We start from the raw sequence: 22108 nt of genomic DNA, 5'->3' as shown, positions 1-22108 counted from the left end.
CATGTGATGAGGATGAGTGAGGCTAGAATGCCGAAAATAGTTTTTAATAGCAAGTTGCACAGCAGAAGAAAGAAAGGTAGGCCAAGGAACAGGTGGGTGGACCAAGTGATGGATGACCTGAGAAAGATGGGGGTAAGAGGATGGAAGGAAAGAGCCATGAACAGGGAAGAATGGAGGTGTGTTGTGAAGGAGGCCAGAGCTCACCTAGGGCTGTAGCGCCGGATAAAGAAAGAAAGATCATCGATAGAAAAATAGAAATGCATGTTAATTGAAGGTATGAGTGTATCTGAGACTGTGATTAGTTGTCAAATGTATTCTAATGAATAAGGATAGTGAAGAAGAAAGAGAACTGGGAAATCATATAATCGAATGAAGCACGGCCAAAGATGAATATAAGTAGAATGAAGACAAATTGATGAGCATTTAGCAAAATACAAGGAATTAGTAAGAATAAACTGTATTGGTAGAAATAATATATTATATATAGTGAGTACAATGGCTTTAGAAATTATGGGATTATGCAAATCCGTACAGTGGATGCATTTGTCCCAGCCAAATGTCCCGAGGAAGACCAACTGCGACAACACTGAATTATAATATTAGAAGCAAGGAAATAAGTACTGAAACGAAGTGTAGAAAGAAAGAGACAAAAAGGAAATGGAATCTTCAATTCCTTGTTCAGAGAAGGATAGGAAACTGGTAATTGGTATGTCGTAGGCAGCATGTCACCCATGAGATTACAGGAATTAGTAGCAATAAATCATTGTGAAAAACAAGTTTTATTCGTTTAGTGGGAGGTCGTTGAACTTATGGAATGTTTTCCCAGATCCTTATTGATTATTTACTGGAAAGCAAACATATAACATGTCCAAACAGCATAAAAAAATAAATCTTTAAAACATTATTGTACAGTACTGTATCACATGATCACATTTGTATAATGCGTGCATTATTTGGTTCAGCTTTTAATAACTAACTTTATCACGACTTGCAATACTGTATTATTGACAATCAACTAGTAGTATTGTTCTTTTTCAAATTTAAAATTAATCTGAAACTACAAATGTTATAATTTTTATACGTTTAATGCCTGCACTTGTTCTAAAGTAATGTAACTCTTAACTTGATTGCGAGAAATCAGAATATTATTAATTGAACCCTAGCAAGGACACATGCGAAATAATTCTAATAAACACGGTATAAAATGTTACTGACAAGGTCTACGAAAGCCTCGTTTCCATTACCACAAATTCAGCGCTGCAACAAGACTTGAAAGAGATCGAATGACGGGAACTTGTAATAATGAAAACGGTCCACATTTTCAACTCGGCTGTTCCTTGCGCCAGCCCCATGTGCCGCGGCTCAAGGTGATGTGGATTCATATTTCACAATTGATTACTCACCTCCTTTTCTCTCAAATTCTAATTTACTTAAAAGACTATGTTTCGGATTTGGACCCTGCACCCCCAAAAACTACAAGCGTAAGTCAGATTTCCAATAATACCAAAAAATTTGGTCACAATAAACACAAAATTTGGAGTTTTGGTCACTTTTAAATATTTTTATAGTGCTCAAGGTCTCTAGAGCAAGGCCTAACGTTATACTCTGTAAAAAATTACTTTTGACTTGGAGAGACATGCGCAGCAGAGAAAGGTAGATACAGCGGCACGATGTTCCCGTTTTGAACCGGCCAGCGTTCTCTAATTTCCAATGAGTGTTCAGCTGCTCATGATACGCATACTCATGTTTCCTCTCTGGAGGCATTCAGTGGACTGATTCTAATCGACAAATTGGCAACCGCGCTTCTACCTATGACTCTATTCACCACTGTAATTGGTTGACCCCCTCCATTTCACTGCGCCGCATATTCCTCAAAGTCAAAAGTAATTTTGTACGGGGAATAGTGCCTAGCGTCTACATTGTCATGCACCCACTTTCATGCGCAGTTTGCGCCGAAATGAAAGCAATAGACGACAAGTCGACAAAGCTGCAAAATTCGCTCAACAAACTAGCGCAGCTCGTCGGTTTGTTTGATATTACAAACTGCCAGAATGGAAACTAGGCTGGAGGTTGGAGTAGGCCTTATTCAATTCTCAGTGGGAGTCATTAGTTAATGTATAATACAGTAACCTACTACAAATCTATGTAATGGTCAAGTACACGATTTCTTGAAAGATCTCTCAATTTAGCAAGCATGGTGAACTATTTATTGATATAAAAGTTTTACTCAGATGCATTTCTGAATCGTTCTGATTATATTTGTATTTTGTAAAGAGTAATACATTTAGCATTCATTATAATTTCACCAGTAATCAATCCCCAAAATTAGCATTTATTTTGAGTAGAATTATGAGTAACGAGATGTTTTTGAGTGTTGTTGAATCCAGCAGAAAAAAAATGAAATTGAAAAATGGATGGAGTAATGGTCTAAATCTAGTAATGAACTCCCCTACTAATATGAAATATTAGAGCACTATTATGAGAGATATAAGCCTGAAACTTATATATGTGGACAAAGATTTTTCAAATTAAGTTAAGAATGTCTAAATAGATTAATTTATAAACGTATAGGAATAAAACTAGCCACAGTAGACTTGAAAGTATTAAAAATGTTTTTATGATCTACATTTTATTATCTATTATAAGTTGGTGTAAACTTGAATCTGCTGAGTGAAGAGGTGCTGTCAATTATATTCTGTATTTATCATTACAATGCATAGCATTGCATAGTTTTACATAAAACTGCATTTGATTTAATTTGGAAAACTGATTCAACTTACATAAGGAATTAAGCTTATATAATTTATTAAATCTTATATAGGTTATATAATAGGCCTAGCTCATCAATAATGATTAGAAATGCTAATTGAATGAACAGTTCAATTATTTGAAAATAATAATATTGCTTTACCATGATTATCAATAAAAGTTATCCACAACTATGATCATAACCTTAAATTAATAATAGATCATAGAATCTATTGTAATATATTATTATATAATGAATGCTAAAGTTACATTTAAAGAATACAACATTTTATCAACATACAATTTTTTATAATGATAAAATAATATCCTGTTGATCGGGTTTCGAGAAAAACTGTACCTAATATTAAATTAACGGAATAATGTCTTATAATATAAAATATATAATATATTAAAAGTCAATGAATGAGTCCCATATCATTATGAAAATTAGGCTAATAAATGACATGAATGAGCCAAAAACAAAAATCATACAATAGAAAAGCGAAAATCCCAATTAAATATTTCTCATACAAAAATAAATGATAAAAATTATTCTCGATAAGTACCTGAGAAGTACTGTTGCCGTTTCAGGAACTCGAAATACCTGAAAACATTACACAAGGATACCAAAACATCGAAATAGCAGACATTGAACGTGTAACAGACAATATTTTAAAATATTCAAATGTATACCGTAAGGGAAGCAAACTTTATCTTACAATACTACTTATCGAACTTATGCCAAATATAAGCATTCAATACACTTTCATTATTTTGGGGAATATTTTCGTAGAATCAATAATAATAAATGAAGGAATTATTCTAGTATGAACAAAATAATTTTGCTTAGCTGTTGGATTTGATCTTCAACTGAAAATGTTAAAAGTTTGTGAGGATAAATAGAACAGTAGTGTTGGAGGATATTCAGTCAAATAAATTCTCTCACAATACCGATTCTATAATATACAACAACATTTATGCAAAATATGACAAAGTTCAGTGAAAAAATTATGAGGGAACTATTTTCACACTTTTTACTGTGATTATTCCAAGAGAAATTGAAATTTAAAACAACTTGGAATAACAATACATTTTTTTCTAGACAAGTTACTACTTTCGAAAGGTTTTAGAAACTTGAGTAATGTAGTAGAAACGGCAGGGAGAAAATGTTTCAAACACGCAATGCATGAGTTTTTTAATTATTCGAAATCATGTAAGACATTTAAGTAAATTGTAAACCATAGCTGAAGTACTAAACCATATTCATGTAAGCCCTTCATTTGATTTAATAGTTACAATACAAAATCAAAGTACAGTAGTATCGTAGTCAAGAAAATCGGAGAGTTTATCAATATAGTAAATTATTCAAGAAGCTTATCAATTAAAATTATTAATTTCATTAGGCCACATGAATAAAGTTGAGCATTTGCTTATACTTCTAAAATATTGAGCATATGCTTCATTTTATATGAATAAACGTGAGCAAAACCTTTTGCTCATGCTCATCAAAAAAATAGTTTGAGCATTTGCTCAAAAGTAAAGCTTATGCTCAAAATTGTATGAATAAACTGGAGCATTTGCTCAACTTTTGAAGCAAATGCTTCAAAAAAGCTGAGTCTAGTCTTGAGCAGCTATTCACCTTTTGCTCATAGTCAAATGGCTCAACTAATACGCATGAGGAAGAGGAAACTATACCAGATACGATTACAACCAATAGTTGATAACCATAAAACTCTTTTTAGATTCAAGCATGATATATATCGGATTGGTTTTACCACCAAAGTGTTCAGAATTGAACAAACTATGATGTTCGAGAGAAGAGAATCGACTCATTTCAACCACTCTTCTCATGACTCATTCAACTTCAAAAACTTGAAACATACATTTTTCGGGAACAATATTTTACTTTCCATCCTGTATATGTATTCGCAGTAGACAAACACTAGTATTATTGGCACAGTGTTGTAGAATATTTCCAAAGCTTCAAAATGACATCTGGTTGGAGGCTGTAAGTCCATATTTTACGGCTGGAGCGCCATTGGAAAAAGAGTAAAAAGTACTGTTTGCAGCGGAAAACACTTTTCCCACCAAATGCCAATCCCAACAATTAGAAAACCGTGTAACTCATGACTCCTTGAAGGTACAGACTTGGGAATAGTATCAATCTCTTTATAATGATGTGTAGAAAGAGAATGAATATCAATGATGGCAATCTCAAAAATGTTTGTCATCATGAGAAGAGCAAGATGGTGGCAAAAATATGTCGATTTTCATGAAATCGTCTGTAATTCTAATAATGTCAAGGATATCGGATCATTCAGACATCTAGCGGCTCCAAAATAATAATACTACAATATCCGAAAGACTTATCCAATTTACCAACTTTTACTATGGTGAATATAACTTCAAACTTTTGAAATAATATTTTTGGCCGCCATCTTGGATTTTTCCATGATTACAAACATTTTTGATATTGTCATCATGGATATTCATTCTCTTTCTACACATCATTATAAAGAGATTGATACTATTCCCAAGTCTGTACAAGTCTGAATCTATTCCCACACATCTTTACGAAGAGATTGATACCATTTTCAGGTCTGTACCTTTAAGGGGTCATGAGTTACATGGTTTTCTAATTGTTCAGGTTTGGCATATGGTGAAAAAAGATTGTTTTCCACTGCAAACATTAGTTTTTTCTCTTTTTCCAATGACGTTCCAGCCGTAGAAGGTGTACTTACAGCCTTCAAGTAGAATCTCACAATCACTCACAAGTTTCAAAAAGGATATAAACCGGATCGGAATTTAGGAAATAAAAACTGAAATAGCAAACATAAACGATTTGGAATAACGGATTTGTTAAATTTAGCAACTTGGAATATAAGAGGAGGTTTATATTTGAAAGAAATTGAGTTAGTTAAAATTTTGAAGGAAAAAGGAATCAATATCACTGTCTTAACTGAAACTAAGAAGAAATTACAAGGAACAAAAGATATAGGAGGATATATGAATGATGGCATACAGCGGTGTAGGACAAAATCGGAGAGTTTATCAATATAGTAAATTATTCAAGAAGCTTATCAATTAAAATTATTAATTTCATTAGGCCACATGAATAAAGTTGAGCATTTGCTTATACTTCTAAAATATTGAGCATATGCTTCATTTTATATGAATAAACGTGAGCAAAACCTTTTGCTCATGCTCATCAAAAAAATAGTTTGAGCATTTGCTCAAAAGTAAAGCTTATGCTCAAAATTGTATGAATAAACTGGAGCATTTGCTCAACTTTTGAAGCAAATGCTTCAAAAAAGCTGAGTCTAGTCTTGAGCAGCTATTCACCTTTTGCTCATAGTCAAATGGCTCAACTAATACGCATGAGGAAGAGGAAACTATACCAGATACGATTACAACCAATAGTTGATAACCATAAAACTCTTTTTAGATTCAAGCATGATATATATCGGATTGGTTTTACCACCAAAATGTTCAGAATTGAACAAACTATGATGTTCGAGAGAAGAGAATCGACTCATTTCAACCACTCTTCTCATGACTCATTCAACTTCAAAAACTTGAAACATACATTTTTCGGGAACAATATTTTACTTTCCATCCTGTATATGTATTCGCAGTAGACAAACACTAGTATTATTGGCACAGTGTTGTAGAATATTTCCAAAGCTTCAAAATGACATCTGGTTGGAGGCTGTAAGTCCATATTTTACGGCTGGAGCGCCATTGGAAAAAGAGTAAAAAGTACTGTTTGCAGCGGAAAACACTTTTCCCACCAAATGCCAATCCCAAAAATTAGAAAACCGTGTAACTCATGACTCCTTGAAGGTACAGACTTGGGAATAGTATCAATCTCTTTATAATGATGTGTAGAAAGAGAATGAATATCAATGATGGCAATCTCAAAAATGTTTGTCATCATGAGAAGAGCAAGATGGTGGCAAAAATATGTCGATTTTCATGAAATCGTCTGTAATTCTAATAATGTCAAGGATATCGGATCATTCAGACATTAGCGGCTCCAAAATAATAATACTACAATATCCGAAAGACTTATCCAATTTACCAACTTTTACTATGGTGAATATAACTTCAAACTTTTGAAATAATATTTTTGGCCGCCATCTTGGATTTTTCCATGATTACAAACATTTTTGATATTGTCATCATGGATATTCATTCTCTTTCTACACATCATTATAAAGAGATTGATACTATTCCCAAGTCTGTACAAGTCTGAATCTATTCCCACACATCTTTACGAAGAGATTGATACCATTTTCAGGTCTGTACCTTTAAGGGGTCATGAGTTACATGGTTTTCTAATTGTTCAGGTTGGCATATGGTGAAAAAAGATTGTTTTCCACTGCAAACATTAGTTTTTTCTCTTTTTCCAATGACGTTCCAGCCGTAGAAGGTGTACTTACAGCCTTCAAGTAGAATCTCACAATCACTCACAAGTTTCAAAAAGGATATAAACCGGATCGGAATTTAGGAAATAAAAACTGAAATAGCAAACATAAACGATTTGGAATAACGGATTTGTTAAATTTAGCAACTTGGAATATAAGAGGAGGTTTATATTTGAAAGAAATTGAGTTAGTTAAAATTTTGAAGGAAAAAGGAATCAATATCACTGTCTTAACTGAAACTAAGAAGAAATTACAAGGAACAAAAGATATAGGAGGATATATGAATGATGGCATACAGCGGTGTAGGACAAAATCAGCGAGCTTGTGGTGGAGTGGCCATATTAGTAGATGACAAGTGGAAAAATAAAATAGAGTCTTACTCTTACATCAATGAAAGGATTATTGTCATGAGATTCAAAATAGAAAGAGGATACTTATGTGTAATAGGAGTTTATGCTCCAGAAGAAAATAGAGAAGAACTAAGTGAATCTTTCTATGAAGCGCTACAAAAGCAGGTCAATAAATGCAAAATGGATCACCTGATCATTGCTGGAGATTTGAATGCAAGAGTGGGTAACAGAAATGTGCAAGGTGCGGTGGGTATATATGGAGAAGATCACTTAAATAACAATGGGAGACGACTGATTGATTTTTCCATATATAATACATTGAAAATCACTAATACTTTCTTTAAGAAAAAAGATATCCACAAATACACTTGGGCTGCCAGAAACACCAGGTCTCTGATTGATTATGTGATTGAAAATGAGAAGATTGACCCTCAAGTGAGAGATATCAGAGCATATAGAGGCTGTGATGTAGGCTCTGATCATTATTTGGTCGTTTCCAAAATAGAAGTTTTGGCCCGTTGGAGGAATAGGAAAACTAGTAAGGTAAAGCAACAAGATAGGGATGAAGTCTATAAAGTATATTTGTTACAGGAAGAAAGTATTCAAGGTCTTTATGAGAAGAGGTTGACAGAATTATTACAAACTATACCCACAAGCGATAATATAGAGGAGGAATGGAGAAACATAAAATATGCAATCACTAAAGTTGCAGATGAGATAATCGGTAAAAAAAGAAATCTCGCCGAAAAAGAGGATTGAGAATTTGGGATGATGAGATCGAATTCGTCATCAAAGAAAAGCAGAAGGCATATAAAAAATTTATTCAAGCAAGAACAGATGAAGCCAGAAATGTGTACATGGAAAAAAGAAATGCAGCTAGAACTATAGTGAGGAGAAAGCATGCTGAGTCCTGGGATCGGTTTGTAAGCAATATTGAAGACGATCTGCATGGTAGACAAACAATTGCTTATAAGATCATGAAGCACATGAATAGAACCAACAAAGATACAGTTCATATTAACATTATCACCGAGGAAGAGTGGATTAAACACTATAGAAATCTCTGGTACAATCCAACAACTCAAGAGACCGAGATAGAAAGAATTGGGGAGCCCACAGTGGATATGATAGAGTTGACAGAACTAGAAGCTGCTTTAAAAAATACAAAAAATAGAAAGTCGACTGGTATAGATGGTGTAAACTCAGAACTAATTAAATACGGAGGTTTATTTTTCAGATTTAGGTTTCTGCACTTTATAAACATGTGTTGGAAGAGCTGTAAAATTCCGGAAGAATGGAAAATTTCAAAAATCGTATCAATATTCAAAAAAGGAGAGAGAAATAATGTATCCAACTATAGAGGAATCAGCTTGCTACAAGCGGCTTACAAAATTTACAGCAAAATAATTAATGGTAGACTTCAACCAATCTCAAATACCATTTTGTTGGAGGAACAGTCAGGTTTCCGGAAAGGTCACTCTTGCATTGATCAGGTGTTCAGTTTGAAGCAGATTATTGAGAAAAATAGAGAATTTAATATTGAGACCCACATGGCATTCGTTGATTTTGAAAAGGCTTTTGACCGTTTAGATAGACCTACACTTTGGTGCATTATGACAAGAAGAGGATATCCCAAGCATTTAATTGACGCGATAAAAAGCTTATATCAAGGAACCAAAATTACTATTGACACAGGATCCCACCTCACCGAAGAAATCGTGACAAACCAAGGTGTAAGGCAAGGTTGTAGCTTATCCCCATCTTTATTTAATATCTACCTTGATGGCGTTATACGATGCTGGATGAATGAAGCTCCTCCTGGAATACAATTGGATCTGACAAGATATTTAATGTTCGCAGATGACCTTGTTATTTTACAGAACTCTGAAGACAACTTGCAGAAGGCAATGTATGTTCTGAATAACATTACAAAGAAGTATAATTTGTTTATCTCAAAAAGCAAAACCAAAACAATGGCATTCTGCGGCAAATCACCTGTCAGGACCAAAATAATGCTGGATGACGCTTTACTCGAACAAGTGTCCTATTTCAAGTACCTGGGTGTTGAGATCACATATGGATTTGATAATGATGTGGATCTGAATCTGAATAGATTTCTACATATTTGTGGTACAATAAAACGCCGGTTGAAAAACAGAACAAGGAAGGAGACACAATTAAAATTTTATAAAGTGATGGCGGTACCAACATTATTGTATGGAGCAGAAACTTAGGTTAACAAGAAGAAAACATTAAGCAGAGTTCAAGCTGCAGAGATGCGTTTTTTGTGAAAGGTTGTACAAAGTTCGACGGATTCTGCAATGATGACATTAGAAATGAGTTAGGAATATCATCATTAGCTGCACAACTTGAAATAAACAGATTGAACTGGAAAAATCATGTGGAACGAATGCCAGATACTAGGATACCAAAGGCTGTCATGAAATATGGACCCTACGGTGTAAGCAATATTGAAGACGATCTGCATGGTAGACAAACAATTGCTTATAAGATCATGAAGCACATGAATAGAACCAACAAAGATACAGTTCATATTAACATTATCACCGAGGAAGAGTGGATTAAACACTATAGAAATCTCTGGTACAATCCAACAACTCAAGAGACCGAGATAGAAAGAATTGGGGAGCCCACAGTGGATATGATAGAGTTGACAGAACTAGAAGCTGCTTTAAAAAATACAAAAATAGAAAGTCGACTGGTATAGATGGTGTAAACTCAGAACTAATTAAATACGGAGGTTTATTTTTCAGATTTAGGTTTCTGCACTTTATAAACATGTGTTGGAAGAGCTGTAAAATTCCGGAAGAATGGAAAATTTCAAAAATCGTATCAATATTCAAAAAAGGAGAGAGAAATAATGTATCCAACTATAGAGGAATCAGCTTGCTACAAGCGGCTTACAAAATTTACAGCAAAATAATTAATGGTAGACTTCAACCAATCTCAAATACCATTTTGTTGGAGGAACAGTCAGGTTTCTGGAAAGGTCACTCTTGCATTGATCAGGTGTTCAGTTTGAAGCAGATTATTGAGAAAAATAGAGAATTTAATATTGAGACCCACATGGCATTCGTTGATTTTGAAAAGGCTTTTGACCGTTTAGATAGACCTACACTTTGGTGCATTATGACAAGAAGAGGATATCCCAAGCATTTAATTGACGCGATAAAAAGCTTATATCAAGGAACCAAAATTACTATTGACACAGGATCCCACCTCACCGAAGAAATCGTGACAAACCAAGGTGTAAGGCAAGGTTGTAGCTTATCCCCATCTTTATTTAATATCTACCTTGATGGCGTTATACGATGCTGGATGAATGAAGCTCCTCCTGGAATACAATTGGATCTGACAAGATATTTAATGTTCGCAGATGACCTTGTTATTTTACAGAACTCTGAAGACAACTTGCAGAAGGCAATGTATGTTCTGAATAACATTACAAAGAAGTATAATTTGTTTATCGCAAAAAGCAAAACCAAAACAATGGCATTCTGTGGCAAATCACCTGTCAGGACCAAAATAATGCTGGATGACGCTTTACTCGAACAAGTGTCCTATTTCAAGTACCTGGGTGTTGAGATCACATATGGATTTGATAATGATGTGGATCTGAATCTGAATAGATTTCTACATATATGTGGTACAATAAAACGCCGGTTGAAAAACAGAACAAGGAAGGAGACACAATTAAAATTTTATAAAGTGATGGCGGTACCAACATTATTGTATGGAGCAGAAACTTAGGTTAACAAGAAGAAAACATTAAGCAGAGTTCAAGCTGCAGAGATGCGTTTTTTGTGAAAGGTTGTACAAAGTTAGACGGATTCTGCAATGATGACATTAGAAATGAGTTAGGAATATCATCATTAGCTGCACAACTTGAAATAAACAGATTGAACTGGAAAAATCATGTGGAACGAATGCCAGATACTAGGATACCAAAGGCTGTCATGAAATATGGACCCTACGGTGGAAGGGATATTGGCAGACCTCTGAAAAGATGGTAGAGTAAATAGTTATATCCTTTGAAACCGGAACAGGTGTGTAAGCCTAATCCTTGAAAGAAGAAGAAGAAGATTATTTTGGAGCCTCCAGATGTCTGAATTGACCCGATATCCTCGACATTATTAGAATTACAGACAATTTCATGAAAATCAACATATTTTTGCCGCCATCTTGTTTTTCTCATGATGACAAACATTTTTGAGATTGCCATCATGGATATTCATTCTCTTTCTACACATCATTATAAAGAGATTGATACTATTCCCAAGTCTGTACCTTCAAGTTACACGGTTTTCTAATTGTTGGGATTGGCATTTGGTGGAAAAAGTTTTCTCGCCACACTGCACAGAAAACAGCTGTTTTCCAGTCCCTACGTAGATCTGAAAGACATTGTTTGCAGACGACTCTCATCTAACGTCAGAACAGGTTTCTTTCCGGCTAAGGCCGGAAAGAGTACCCTTTCTGGCCGCTAAATTTCAAGTGTGCTAAAACAGCTGATCAAAAAATTTTTCATTAATTGAGTTTATTATTCAATAATTAAAACATTTATAATAATATCATCTTATTGTCACTTGAAAGAATAAAAAAGTATAAACTCAACAACCCACATAATTGAACGTAATCTTTTAGGTTATTTAGACAAATCAGAATAAAAAATAAAAATACTTGGACAATTTCCTGATATTCGGATTACCTCAGATTTGCTAGAGCTATGACCTTCCACTTTTGCTTTCGGGAGTGCTTAATAAACAATTATTCTCATTCTCATATATTTATTGTTTATTTTTCTGTGTGGCAAAAAATAGTGTTGGGACCATGGGCAAAAATGTTTTTCCGGCTCTCAATCTTTTCGAGTCCGAGGCCTACTGCCTCGGACCTGAAAACAGCTTTCGAGTCGGAAAAGTCTAATTTTCGGCCCTAGGTGCGAAATATACTATTTCCGCTGCAAACAGTACTTTTTACTCTTTTTCTGATGACACTCCAGCCGTAAAATATAGACTTACATCTTCCAACCAGATGTCATTTTGAAGCTTTGGAAATATTCTACAACACTGTGCCAATAATACTAGTGTTAGTCTACTGCGTGGAAAGTCAACTGTGTCTACAGGATGGAAAGTAATAGTATATTTCGCACCTAGGGCCGAAAATGAGACTTTTCCGGCTCGAAATCGGTTTTCAAGATTGAGAGCCAGAAAAACATTTTTGCCCGTGGTGCAAACGCTATTTTTCGCCACACAGAAAAATAAACTATATATATATATATATTATATATATATATATATATATATATATAATATATATATATATATATATATATATATATATATATATATGAGAATAATTGTTTATTGAGCACTTCCAAAAGCAAAAGTGGAACGTCATAGCTCTAGCAAATCTGAGGTAATCTGAATATCAGGAAATTGTCCAAGTATTTTTATTTTTTATTCTGATTTGTCTAAATAACCTAAAATATTATGTTCAATTATGTGGGAGGTTGAGTTTATACTTTTTTATTCTTTAAAATGACAACGATATTATTATAAATGTTTTAATTATTATTGAATAATAAACACAAATAATGAAAAGTTTTTTGATCAGCTGTTTCAGCACACTTGAAATTTGGCCAATCTGAATGACCTGAATGTCAATGACAACAATGCTTGTTGTCGACTTTGGAAGTTTAGGTTAGAAGTTCTATCCTACTCTGAAAATCGAATTTGAATAGTTTATAATATATATCTTATCATTCATCCAAATAAAATGATATTATATTATTGCAGAATACTTTATTCAATTCTAAAAGCATAAACTGATTCAGTTTCATAAACTATTTGTGAAAACGTTCAGCACCATGGATTATTGCCCAAGTAGTTCGCAGTACTATGAGGTTTGAGGTTATATTCTATCATACTCTGAAAATTGAATTTCAATAGTTTATAATATCTTATTTGTATTTCATTCATCCAAATAAAATGATATTATCTTATTGCAAAATACTTTATTCAATTCTAGAAGCATAAACTGATTCCGTTTCATAAACTATTTTGTAAACACATTCAAATCAAATCAGAATCAGCTGACTTCAAGGTTATTTTACAGCTCTAGGGCCGTAAAAATTTTACCGGCCTGGTCGGAAAACAATCACTTTCGGCCTTCATATGACGCACGAAAACCAGCTCATTACATCCAAGTGGGGCGAAAAATATTGTTCCCGAAAAATGTATGTTTCAAGTTTTTGAAGTTGAATAAATAATGGAAAGAGTGGTCGAAATGAGATGATTATCTCGAACATCATTTTTTGGTTAATTCTTAACATTTTTGTGGTAAAACCAATCCGATACCTCTCACAATAACTGAATAACAAGCGATATAAAAATTTCTGTCAATAATGTCCGCCATCTTGTATTTTTCAATGATGTCTAATATTTTTGTTGTTTCCATCATCAATATTCTTATTCATCTTGTTGTAACGAAGAGATTGAGACCATTTGCAAGTCTCTATCTTAAAGTAGTCATGAAAAAATTTATAGGTCTAGCTTCTCTCACCTCATGCGTATGGAAAAACGCACCAGAAATCATGCAGGGTTTTCTTTGGAGGGCGCTGGAGAACTCATTTTTTGATGTACAGCACATAAAGATATATCGCTCCAGAGTTGAAAAAACGCTCTAAATTTCATAGATTCAAAACTCCTCTGTATCTCTTGCACAAAAAAGTTATAATGGAATTAAATTTGAACAAATTTAGAAAAAAAGTTTTTTGGGCTTTTGAAGGTTATATCTAAAAAAATATGCGTTTTAGAGGAAAATTTTATAAAACAAAAATTGTAGAGGAAGATTTTAAAAATATCTTTGTCTTAAAAAACGGTTGAATATCTTGAACGGTTATTGAAATACAAGCGATATAGCAAAACCCTGAAAATTTTGGCGGCCATCTTGTTTCCGAGGTGTTTGCCTGTGATTTCGACTTATCATCATCACGTTCCTTATTATGCTAGACCTAACGAAGAAATTGAGACATCTTCCACGCCTGTTACTCAAAAATGACCACGGAATGACATTTGCGCCCGGACTATTGAATAAGCTTTACCTTAAAATATGATTCTGAACTCTGGAGAAAATAATGTTCACATATTTAAAAGATTTTCATCAGCTGATTTGTCTTACTTTGTTTGGTGTTTAGGCCTATAGTGAGGTCTACGTTATAATCGCAGTGTTTGATTAGAAAATTTTTATTGCTATCCTTTTCTATCATTCAACAATTCGAATAGCGTTATCTCTCTCGCTTTGCCAGATCGTTTTTAATAATGTAGAAAATATAATTACAGTAATTGACAAAATATTTAATATTGATTATAAAAATTCATTATGAAATCATTGAAAAATAATTTCTTGCTTAATAAAATATAATTGGCCAGCCGCCTCGCTTCGCTCGCCATATCCGTCTGGATCGTCCAAGAATGAGATAAGCAGGCTCGCTTCGCTCGCCTGCATTTTTCATTTGAGCATTTTCATCATATGTTAGGACGATCCAGTCGGGGGTCCAGACTAAACGTCTGGCTAAACGGATATGGCGAGCGAAGCGAGCCTGACGGCTAGTAATATACAGTATATAGATTATTTTAAACGAGAATGAACTGTTGATATTACATTAATAAACCGGTATCAGTTACCCTTAATAGAAGGCATTGACAAGACAGAGAATCGGCAACGTTGTTCTCCACTTCTGCTATCTTTCTCCACTGCCATTATAACGTGGACCTCACTATACAAGTTGTTCTGCATGCTGGCTGCAAGTGCTACCACCTCCTACTTTGTGGTGCTACTCACTTGAGCGCTACATGCTACAATCTAGTGTAAACTCCGCTTGTGTTTGGTCGTCTGCTCTAGTCTCTATCTATGAATTGAGTTTGAATTTTGAAATAATAGCGTAAAAAATGTCATCTCGAACGAAATATGTAATAAGACACTGCTTGGTGCTTGTTTTATAAATATGCTTGCTAGAGTGTGTAATCCTCACATCTCAACACCTGCTAATTCCATAAAAGAATATTTATCAAGGCAAATCATTTGCATAGGTGTTCAGCTTACGTAACACTGTTATATAATATTATAAATCCTCTTGCAATAGCTTAAGGAAAAATATGTTTTCTTCTGACGACCAAATCCTACATACTGTATATAAGAATTTAGAGGTATCAAGAGGTTCAACTTGATTCATCATGGCCAATATACTCTCGGAAGTTATTGAAGTACTGTATTGAAAGGATTCATGGTGACCTTCTGGTGATAAAATATTTACTTCAAAAATATCCGAATAACGTATAATATAATTATGAAATTTGAACCATCACAAACGCAGACGAATTGATAAGAGAGTATCAACTCCAATTGAATAGTGAAATAATTGTTTACATTTAATGAGATTGTGTGCGTCTACGAGAGATGTAGTATTCTTTTAAATGTTATCCATTATCAATCATTACCAAATAAATTGGAGTTACCATCAAGGTTACTATCAAGAACTCAATAAATAAATAAACGATGTGAAAGTTTTGATAGTATGCCAACAATAGAAAAATATTAATCCACTTGTTATATAGATTCGGGAGGTGATGAATAAATGAATACGGCATCAAAATACTGTAGTACGACAAAATAAACCAATTTTATTATACTCCAATTAGAAAGTGAGGTTAAATTGAATAAAGATGATCCACATTTTATGTGACACCGTGGACGTCTAATAAACTAATGTGAAACATCAAGATGCCTAAAAAAAGTTTAATGGGAGATAAATGCTATTGCCCTCTCATAGAAGTTTGAATGCTCAATACAGTAAGGGCCAAGCCACATGAAGCGTTTTTCAGACGAGTCGGCAGGGCAGAAAGCTCTCAGATTGACTGACTGGATTGGCATTAGGAAATAAGCTGATAGTCAGCCAATCGGAGAGCTTCCTGCCCTGCCGACTCGTCTGAAACCCCCTTCGTGTGGCATGGCTCTGAAATATTAATTTTTGCCCTTCAGCCAAGATTAAAGACTTTCTATTCTAAAATAAAAAATGTGGAACAAGATCTTTAGAACTTCTGTTACAAAAGTTCATAATTTTTTATTCTATCACACAGCTAAATTATCAAGTAGAAGAAGAGAAAACTACTATCAGAGATAGGAGAGTGATTGATTCCAAGTACAGAAGCCGACTCAATGATCGATCATAACCTGGTAGGCCTATATCAGTATTGAAGCGGTTTTTTACTTTCCTTGCCCTATTACCATAGGTAAGGAAAGTATTAAAGTGTGTGTGTGTGTGTGAGTGTGTGTGTGTGTGTATGAGTGTATGTGCGTCTGTGTACACGATATCTCATCTCCCAATTAACGGAATGACTTGAAATTTGGAACGTGAGGTCCTTACAATATAAGAATCCGACACGAACAATTTCGATCAAATACGATTCAAGATGGCGGCTAAAATGGCGAAAATGTTGTCAAAAACAGGGTTTTTCGCGATTTTCTCGAAAACGGCTCCAACGATTTTGATTAAAGTTATACCTGAAATAGTAATCGATAAGCTCTATCAACTGCCACAAGTCTCATATCTGTAAAAATTTCAGGAGCTCCGCCCCATCTATGCAAAGTTTGATTTTAGATTCTCAATTATCAGGCTTCAGATACAATTTAAACAGAAAATTTAATTTTAGAGTGGAAAAGATTCAGCATGAGAATCTCTACAACTAATGTTCAGTAACATTTTCACCTAAAATTAAAAATAAGCTCGAAATTCGAGAAAAAGTGATTATCCAATTGCAAACTGTTGGCAACTGTTGATTCTATCACGGTATTTAGATGAAAAATTCTTCTATATACCGTGGATTCTATTAAATGAAGAGATGAAGAGATATCACACCTCGTGTGTCTTCAGCGATATTGCCCTGTTATCAGCTGGCTCAAATCTTTGAATAGTAGACTGACTTGAGATGCGCGGGAACACTAGCGTCAGGTGATCAAATTTCATAACGGTAAGGAAAGTTGTGTGAGTGCGCCACACCAGATTTTTGTTAGCTGAGTAGGTGGTGTGTAACCGAAGATATTTAAAGCGATTTTACCATAGACTGAAGAGAATGTTCACCTACTAACGTTGCCTACCTGATTGGGAAACTATAGGAAAAATATAATGTAAATCTATACTAGTAGTTCTGTGAACAGTAGACCTCGCGCTCAGTGAGTTACATTGACCTGTTGTTATGTTTTCTCAGAAATTAATAAATAATTTATCAGATTAACTTCACGGCTTGCCTTTTACCAAAGGAGAAGATGTGAATTTGATTGTCAAAGATGTTGCAAAATGTCTCAATATCAATATTTCAAAGAGGAAATTGACATTGCACATAGACTTCCTGCCACCAAGGGCAAAATTCAACCGATCATAGTAAGATTCACTAGTCGTGCAGTAAGAAATAATTTGATTCAGAATTATAGAAAATATCTTAGAGAGCTTAAGGATAAAGCTAAAATGAATGAAGGAAATAAAAATGGAGGCGATCTACAAATGCAACTAAGAACTGTGAATGTGAATAAACATTTGAATGACGGACCCGTGTACATAAACGAGAATCTCTCACCTTTCTATAAGTAACTACTTTATTCAACGAGATTATTTGCGAAGAATCGAAACTACAAATTCGTATGGACCAGAAATGGGAAAGTTTTCATGAGAGAGAATGAAGAGACCAGACCCATTCGAATTTCCAGTAAGGCTGATTTGGACAACCTTTGCGCGGAATCGAGGATTGTAAACGAGACTTCGGAAAGTGGATAGGACCGAACTTGGAGCAGGAAGAGAAAAAATAGACTGTTATTGATTGGTTTTTGTTTTTCGCGATGGTTGATGTAGAGGAACTTTTTAATTTGTATGATGGTGATAATCCAACAATTAAAAATGTCTAGAAAAAATCCTAAATAAACATAGAGCTTTCTCTCCTATATTGTACCGTGACATGTCGTCCCGGAATGTGAGTGTGAGCGCTGTTATCAGGTCTGGCTGCAACTGTCTACAACGTTGATGGAAAGATACAATTTTCAAGATGTTCGATGTTTTTGAACGGGTAGTATTATAGTCAACTGTCTACTAACGTTAATGGAAAGATACATTTTCAAGATGTTCGATGTTTTTGAACGGGTAGTATTATAGTCCACTAGACAGCTGATTTATGATGAATAATGCTATAGTCTGATTTTTACGGTAATATTGGCGTATGAAGGAGGCTCCTTTTTCCTTTTATATTATCCTTGAAATGCAAAATTTCCAAAAACCTTGTACATACGTCGACGCGCAATTTAAAAAGGAACATACCTGTCAAATTTCATGAAAATCTATTACCGCGTTTCGCCGTAAATGCGCAACATTAAAACATATAAACATTTAAACATTAAGAGAAATGCCAAACCGTCGACTTGAATCTTAGACCTCACTTCGCTCGGTCAATAAATAAAAATAGAGCCTCAAATATTTTGACGTTCGATCTATATAAATAAAAAACGAGCCTCAAATTTTGACGTTCAATAACTTTTTTATGGGTGCACCGAATTTGATAATTTTTTTAGTTGCGTTCCTTATGTTCAGGACCAGGTTTATGGCCTATCAAATTTATAATCCGACTTCAGGACTCTTTCCTACGATCCTTCAAAGTTTACATGTTATCCTTATGGGAGAAGATTTGTGAGCTGGCCACACACAGAAATAAAATTCAGCTGTTATAATCATTGCGTCATCCAACAGCCGTCGATAGATAGTAGACAAGAGTGTATGCTGCTCCATAACCACCCATGTATTTTATTCTAAACGCCCCGTCTAAAAACAAAATGACTGTTCTGTGTGTAACCATCCAGCAGTGCGGCCTCAGGTTGAAGATTTACATGCACTAAATACATAGCTTTGTTTCGAATAGTATTGTGCTGTCTTCTGTGTTTAGAATTAATTGATTTTTAGTTAGTTATTTAGTTACAGTTATTACATAATATTGGTTATTAGTCACATACATTCAGTTACTTATTCAAACTTATTATTATTCGATCTGTTTTTCAATTTTCTTTCTGATTCACAAAAGTTCAATTCCTAATAATGCCGCGATACGAACGACGTCCAAACTTGGGTCCTAGAACTCGAAATGCTGTAAATTTAGAATATGCATGGAAAAATCAGCAGTAAGGAGATATACCATTCAATTTCCAGCGAGCTGCATTCAACTATAACTCGGCAATCGATTACAGTTCACGGTCAATTGTTGCTATTGACACAATGAACATTGTGTGTCAGTACTGTGGGGCATATAAGTATATAAATAAAGCACCCGGATTGTGTTGCGCCAGTGGTCAAGTCAAATTATTGTTTCAATTGACTCCACCACCAGAACCACTTCATCCATTGGTTTCCGGAAATGAAGCAGACTCCAAACATTTTTTGAAAAATATCCAGCAATAAAACAATTGCTTTCAAATGACATCATTTGGGGGAACAACAATTGTTCAGGATGGATTTATGTCTACTTTCAAAATTCAGGGACAAATTTATCACCTAACTGGTTCCCTATTGCCAATGACAGATAGTGACTACAATTTTTTGCAAATTTATTTTAAGTGCGATAAATAAAACAAAGTCAATCAGCGTTGTGCACACAACACTTCAGTAAAAAGGCCAATCGTTGAACAACTCCAAATATTTTTCCATCAACACAATGAATTGATTGCACCATTCGGGACTGCATTAGACCGCATGCCATTCGATTACCACAAAATTGTCATCAGAGCTGATAAGACACCTGCCAGGCAACACCCAATACCTTTCAATGCCCCTACAATTGACGAAGAGTGTGTGTGTGTGTGTGTGAGTACTTCCATTCAAACCAATAAGCAAGAAGCACCTGGATGCAAAATGCCGCATCGCGCCTCCTCAGGTGTGCATCCATCTAAAGTTTGTCATCAGATGCATTAACTATTCGGCGGTACGAAGTTCGCCGGGCAAGCTAGTGATGAATATAAATGATTATATTTTTTTAATTTGATGAATCCACAATACAGGTAAATTTTAAAGGAATTCCTCTACTATATGATTTATTATATGATCACGCGACTCGATTGTGAAATTTATGAAAATTAATATTGGATGATGAATACAGAAATAACAATAAGAAAATAGAAAATAAAAGGGAATTTAATAGCAAAAGAAATGTCAAGCATAGAAAAAGTTTGATTGAATTCAATTGAAGAAAAGACAGAGCACTGCTTAAATTATTGGCTTGTCCAACGAAGAAGGAATAAATTCAATAATATTAGATCTATTATTATTTTATCCCACCCGGAATTATGATAAATTATCAGGGAATCCAAACATTGCAGCCATGTAAAGCTGTGGCTTCTTTTGTTGTACCGAGATAAGAAACAATAGAATATTAAAAGTTGCACTCAATAAATCAGACATTAATTTTGATGGTTAATGACTTCAACTCGTCGAACAATATTGGCCTTGACATTTTTTCAATACTGATAACACCTCAAGAACATTTTTTGGTAGAAATTACTTTTTTTTGAACTTGAAAAACAGCGACAAAACATTGTTTTTTTCCTGTTCTACATCATATTCAAGATTATCAAGTGTCAACCTCAACAAGCTATTTTTCCCACGCAAAATTTAAGACTTGCAGCAATAATCTTCTCATCACTAATGAAATTATCAGAATGTTGTCGTCTTTGGACCAGCTAATTCATTCCCTATTGATGAATACTTTATTAGTTTTTTCCTTTTTTAGCCTACTCCTTCTTTTGTTTTTTACTATCAAAATATCCCTTCAACCTACTTCATATTCATTTCAAGTTCAAGAAGAATTTGATTTTCATTAAAGGCTGTAGTATTTTCCCTACAAGTATTTCTATATTTGAATATAGAAATTGGCCACTTTCTGTGTATTGGAATATGGGCTTTAGTACACTCAACAAAAAATTTTCCACTTTTCGATTGAATTTGACTTATGATGCATGATTTTGGACCGCCTTGACGAGCCGAGAAGAATGAAGTGTAGTACGATGAAATCTGAGCATTGTGTCAGAAGTTATATGTGTTTGAAATTTTGATCCTTGAGGTGTCCTTAAGCGCACCTCTCCACTAGGAAATACTGAAATGAAGTGCATCTAACGGGTGATTCTCATAGAACATAATATTATGAACTTATGTCATTGTGCGAAATATCAATGTGAAGACTATGTAGTTGGTGATGATGGTTGAAGCTGAAAATTGGGTGTTTTTCACAATACAAGGAGCATTGTTGTCAGGTGTACCTGGAAATCTATATGATATAGAGCGCTCTACCTGATCTCAGATTGTAGAACACAAAAATACGCCCAGAGGGATTTTGAATTATACATCTAAATGGTAACAATCGGAAGATATTGTTGATCAAAATCTAAAATTCATCAAAAATTGATTTTCTCTTCAAATTTCGCTCATTTTTGAAAAATCATAACTCAGTACTCATTGGAGATAGGCTAGAGAGTTCCGAATGA

The 22108-nt window shown here is 34.3% G+C and overlaps 1 protein-coding gene across 7 annotated transcripts in view; it reads right to left on the bottom strand.

Moving 5' to 3' along the window:
• LOC111053238 (TRPL translocation defect protein 14) overlaps positions 1–22108 on the bottom strand; it is a 90946-nt gene that overhangs the window by 56047 nt on the left and 12791 nt on the right. For 3 of the 7 annotated variants that reach the window (XM_039436997.1, XM_039436999.1, XM_039436996.1), the window contains exon 3: positions 3315–3352. The exons of the other annotated variants lie outside the window; for them this stretch is intronic. In XM_039436997.1, coding sequence (XP_039292931.1) covers positions 3315–3352 — 38 coding nt within the window. The remainder of the gene's footprint in view (positions 1–3314; positions 3353–22108) is intronic. 7 annotated transcript variants of the gene reach the window in all.

This window comes from Nilaparvata lugens, chromosome 10 (assembly GCF_014356525.2).
Source record: "Nilaparvata lugens isolate BPH chromosome 10, ASM1435652v1, whole genome shotgun sequence".
NCBI classification, from domain to species: Eukaryota; Metazoa; Arthropoda; class Insecta; order Hemiptera; family Delphacidae; genus Nilaparvata; species Nilaparvata lugens.
Note: the sequence above shows the minus strand (reverse complement) of the source record. Positions and strands in the feature narration are given on the sequence as shown.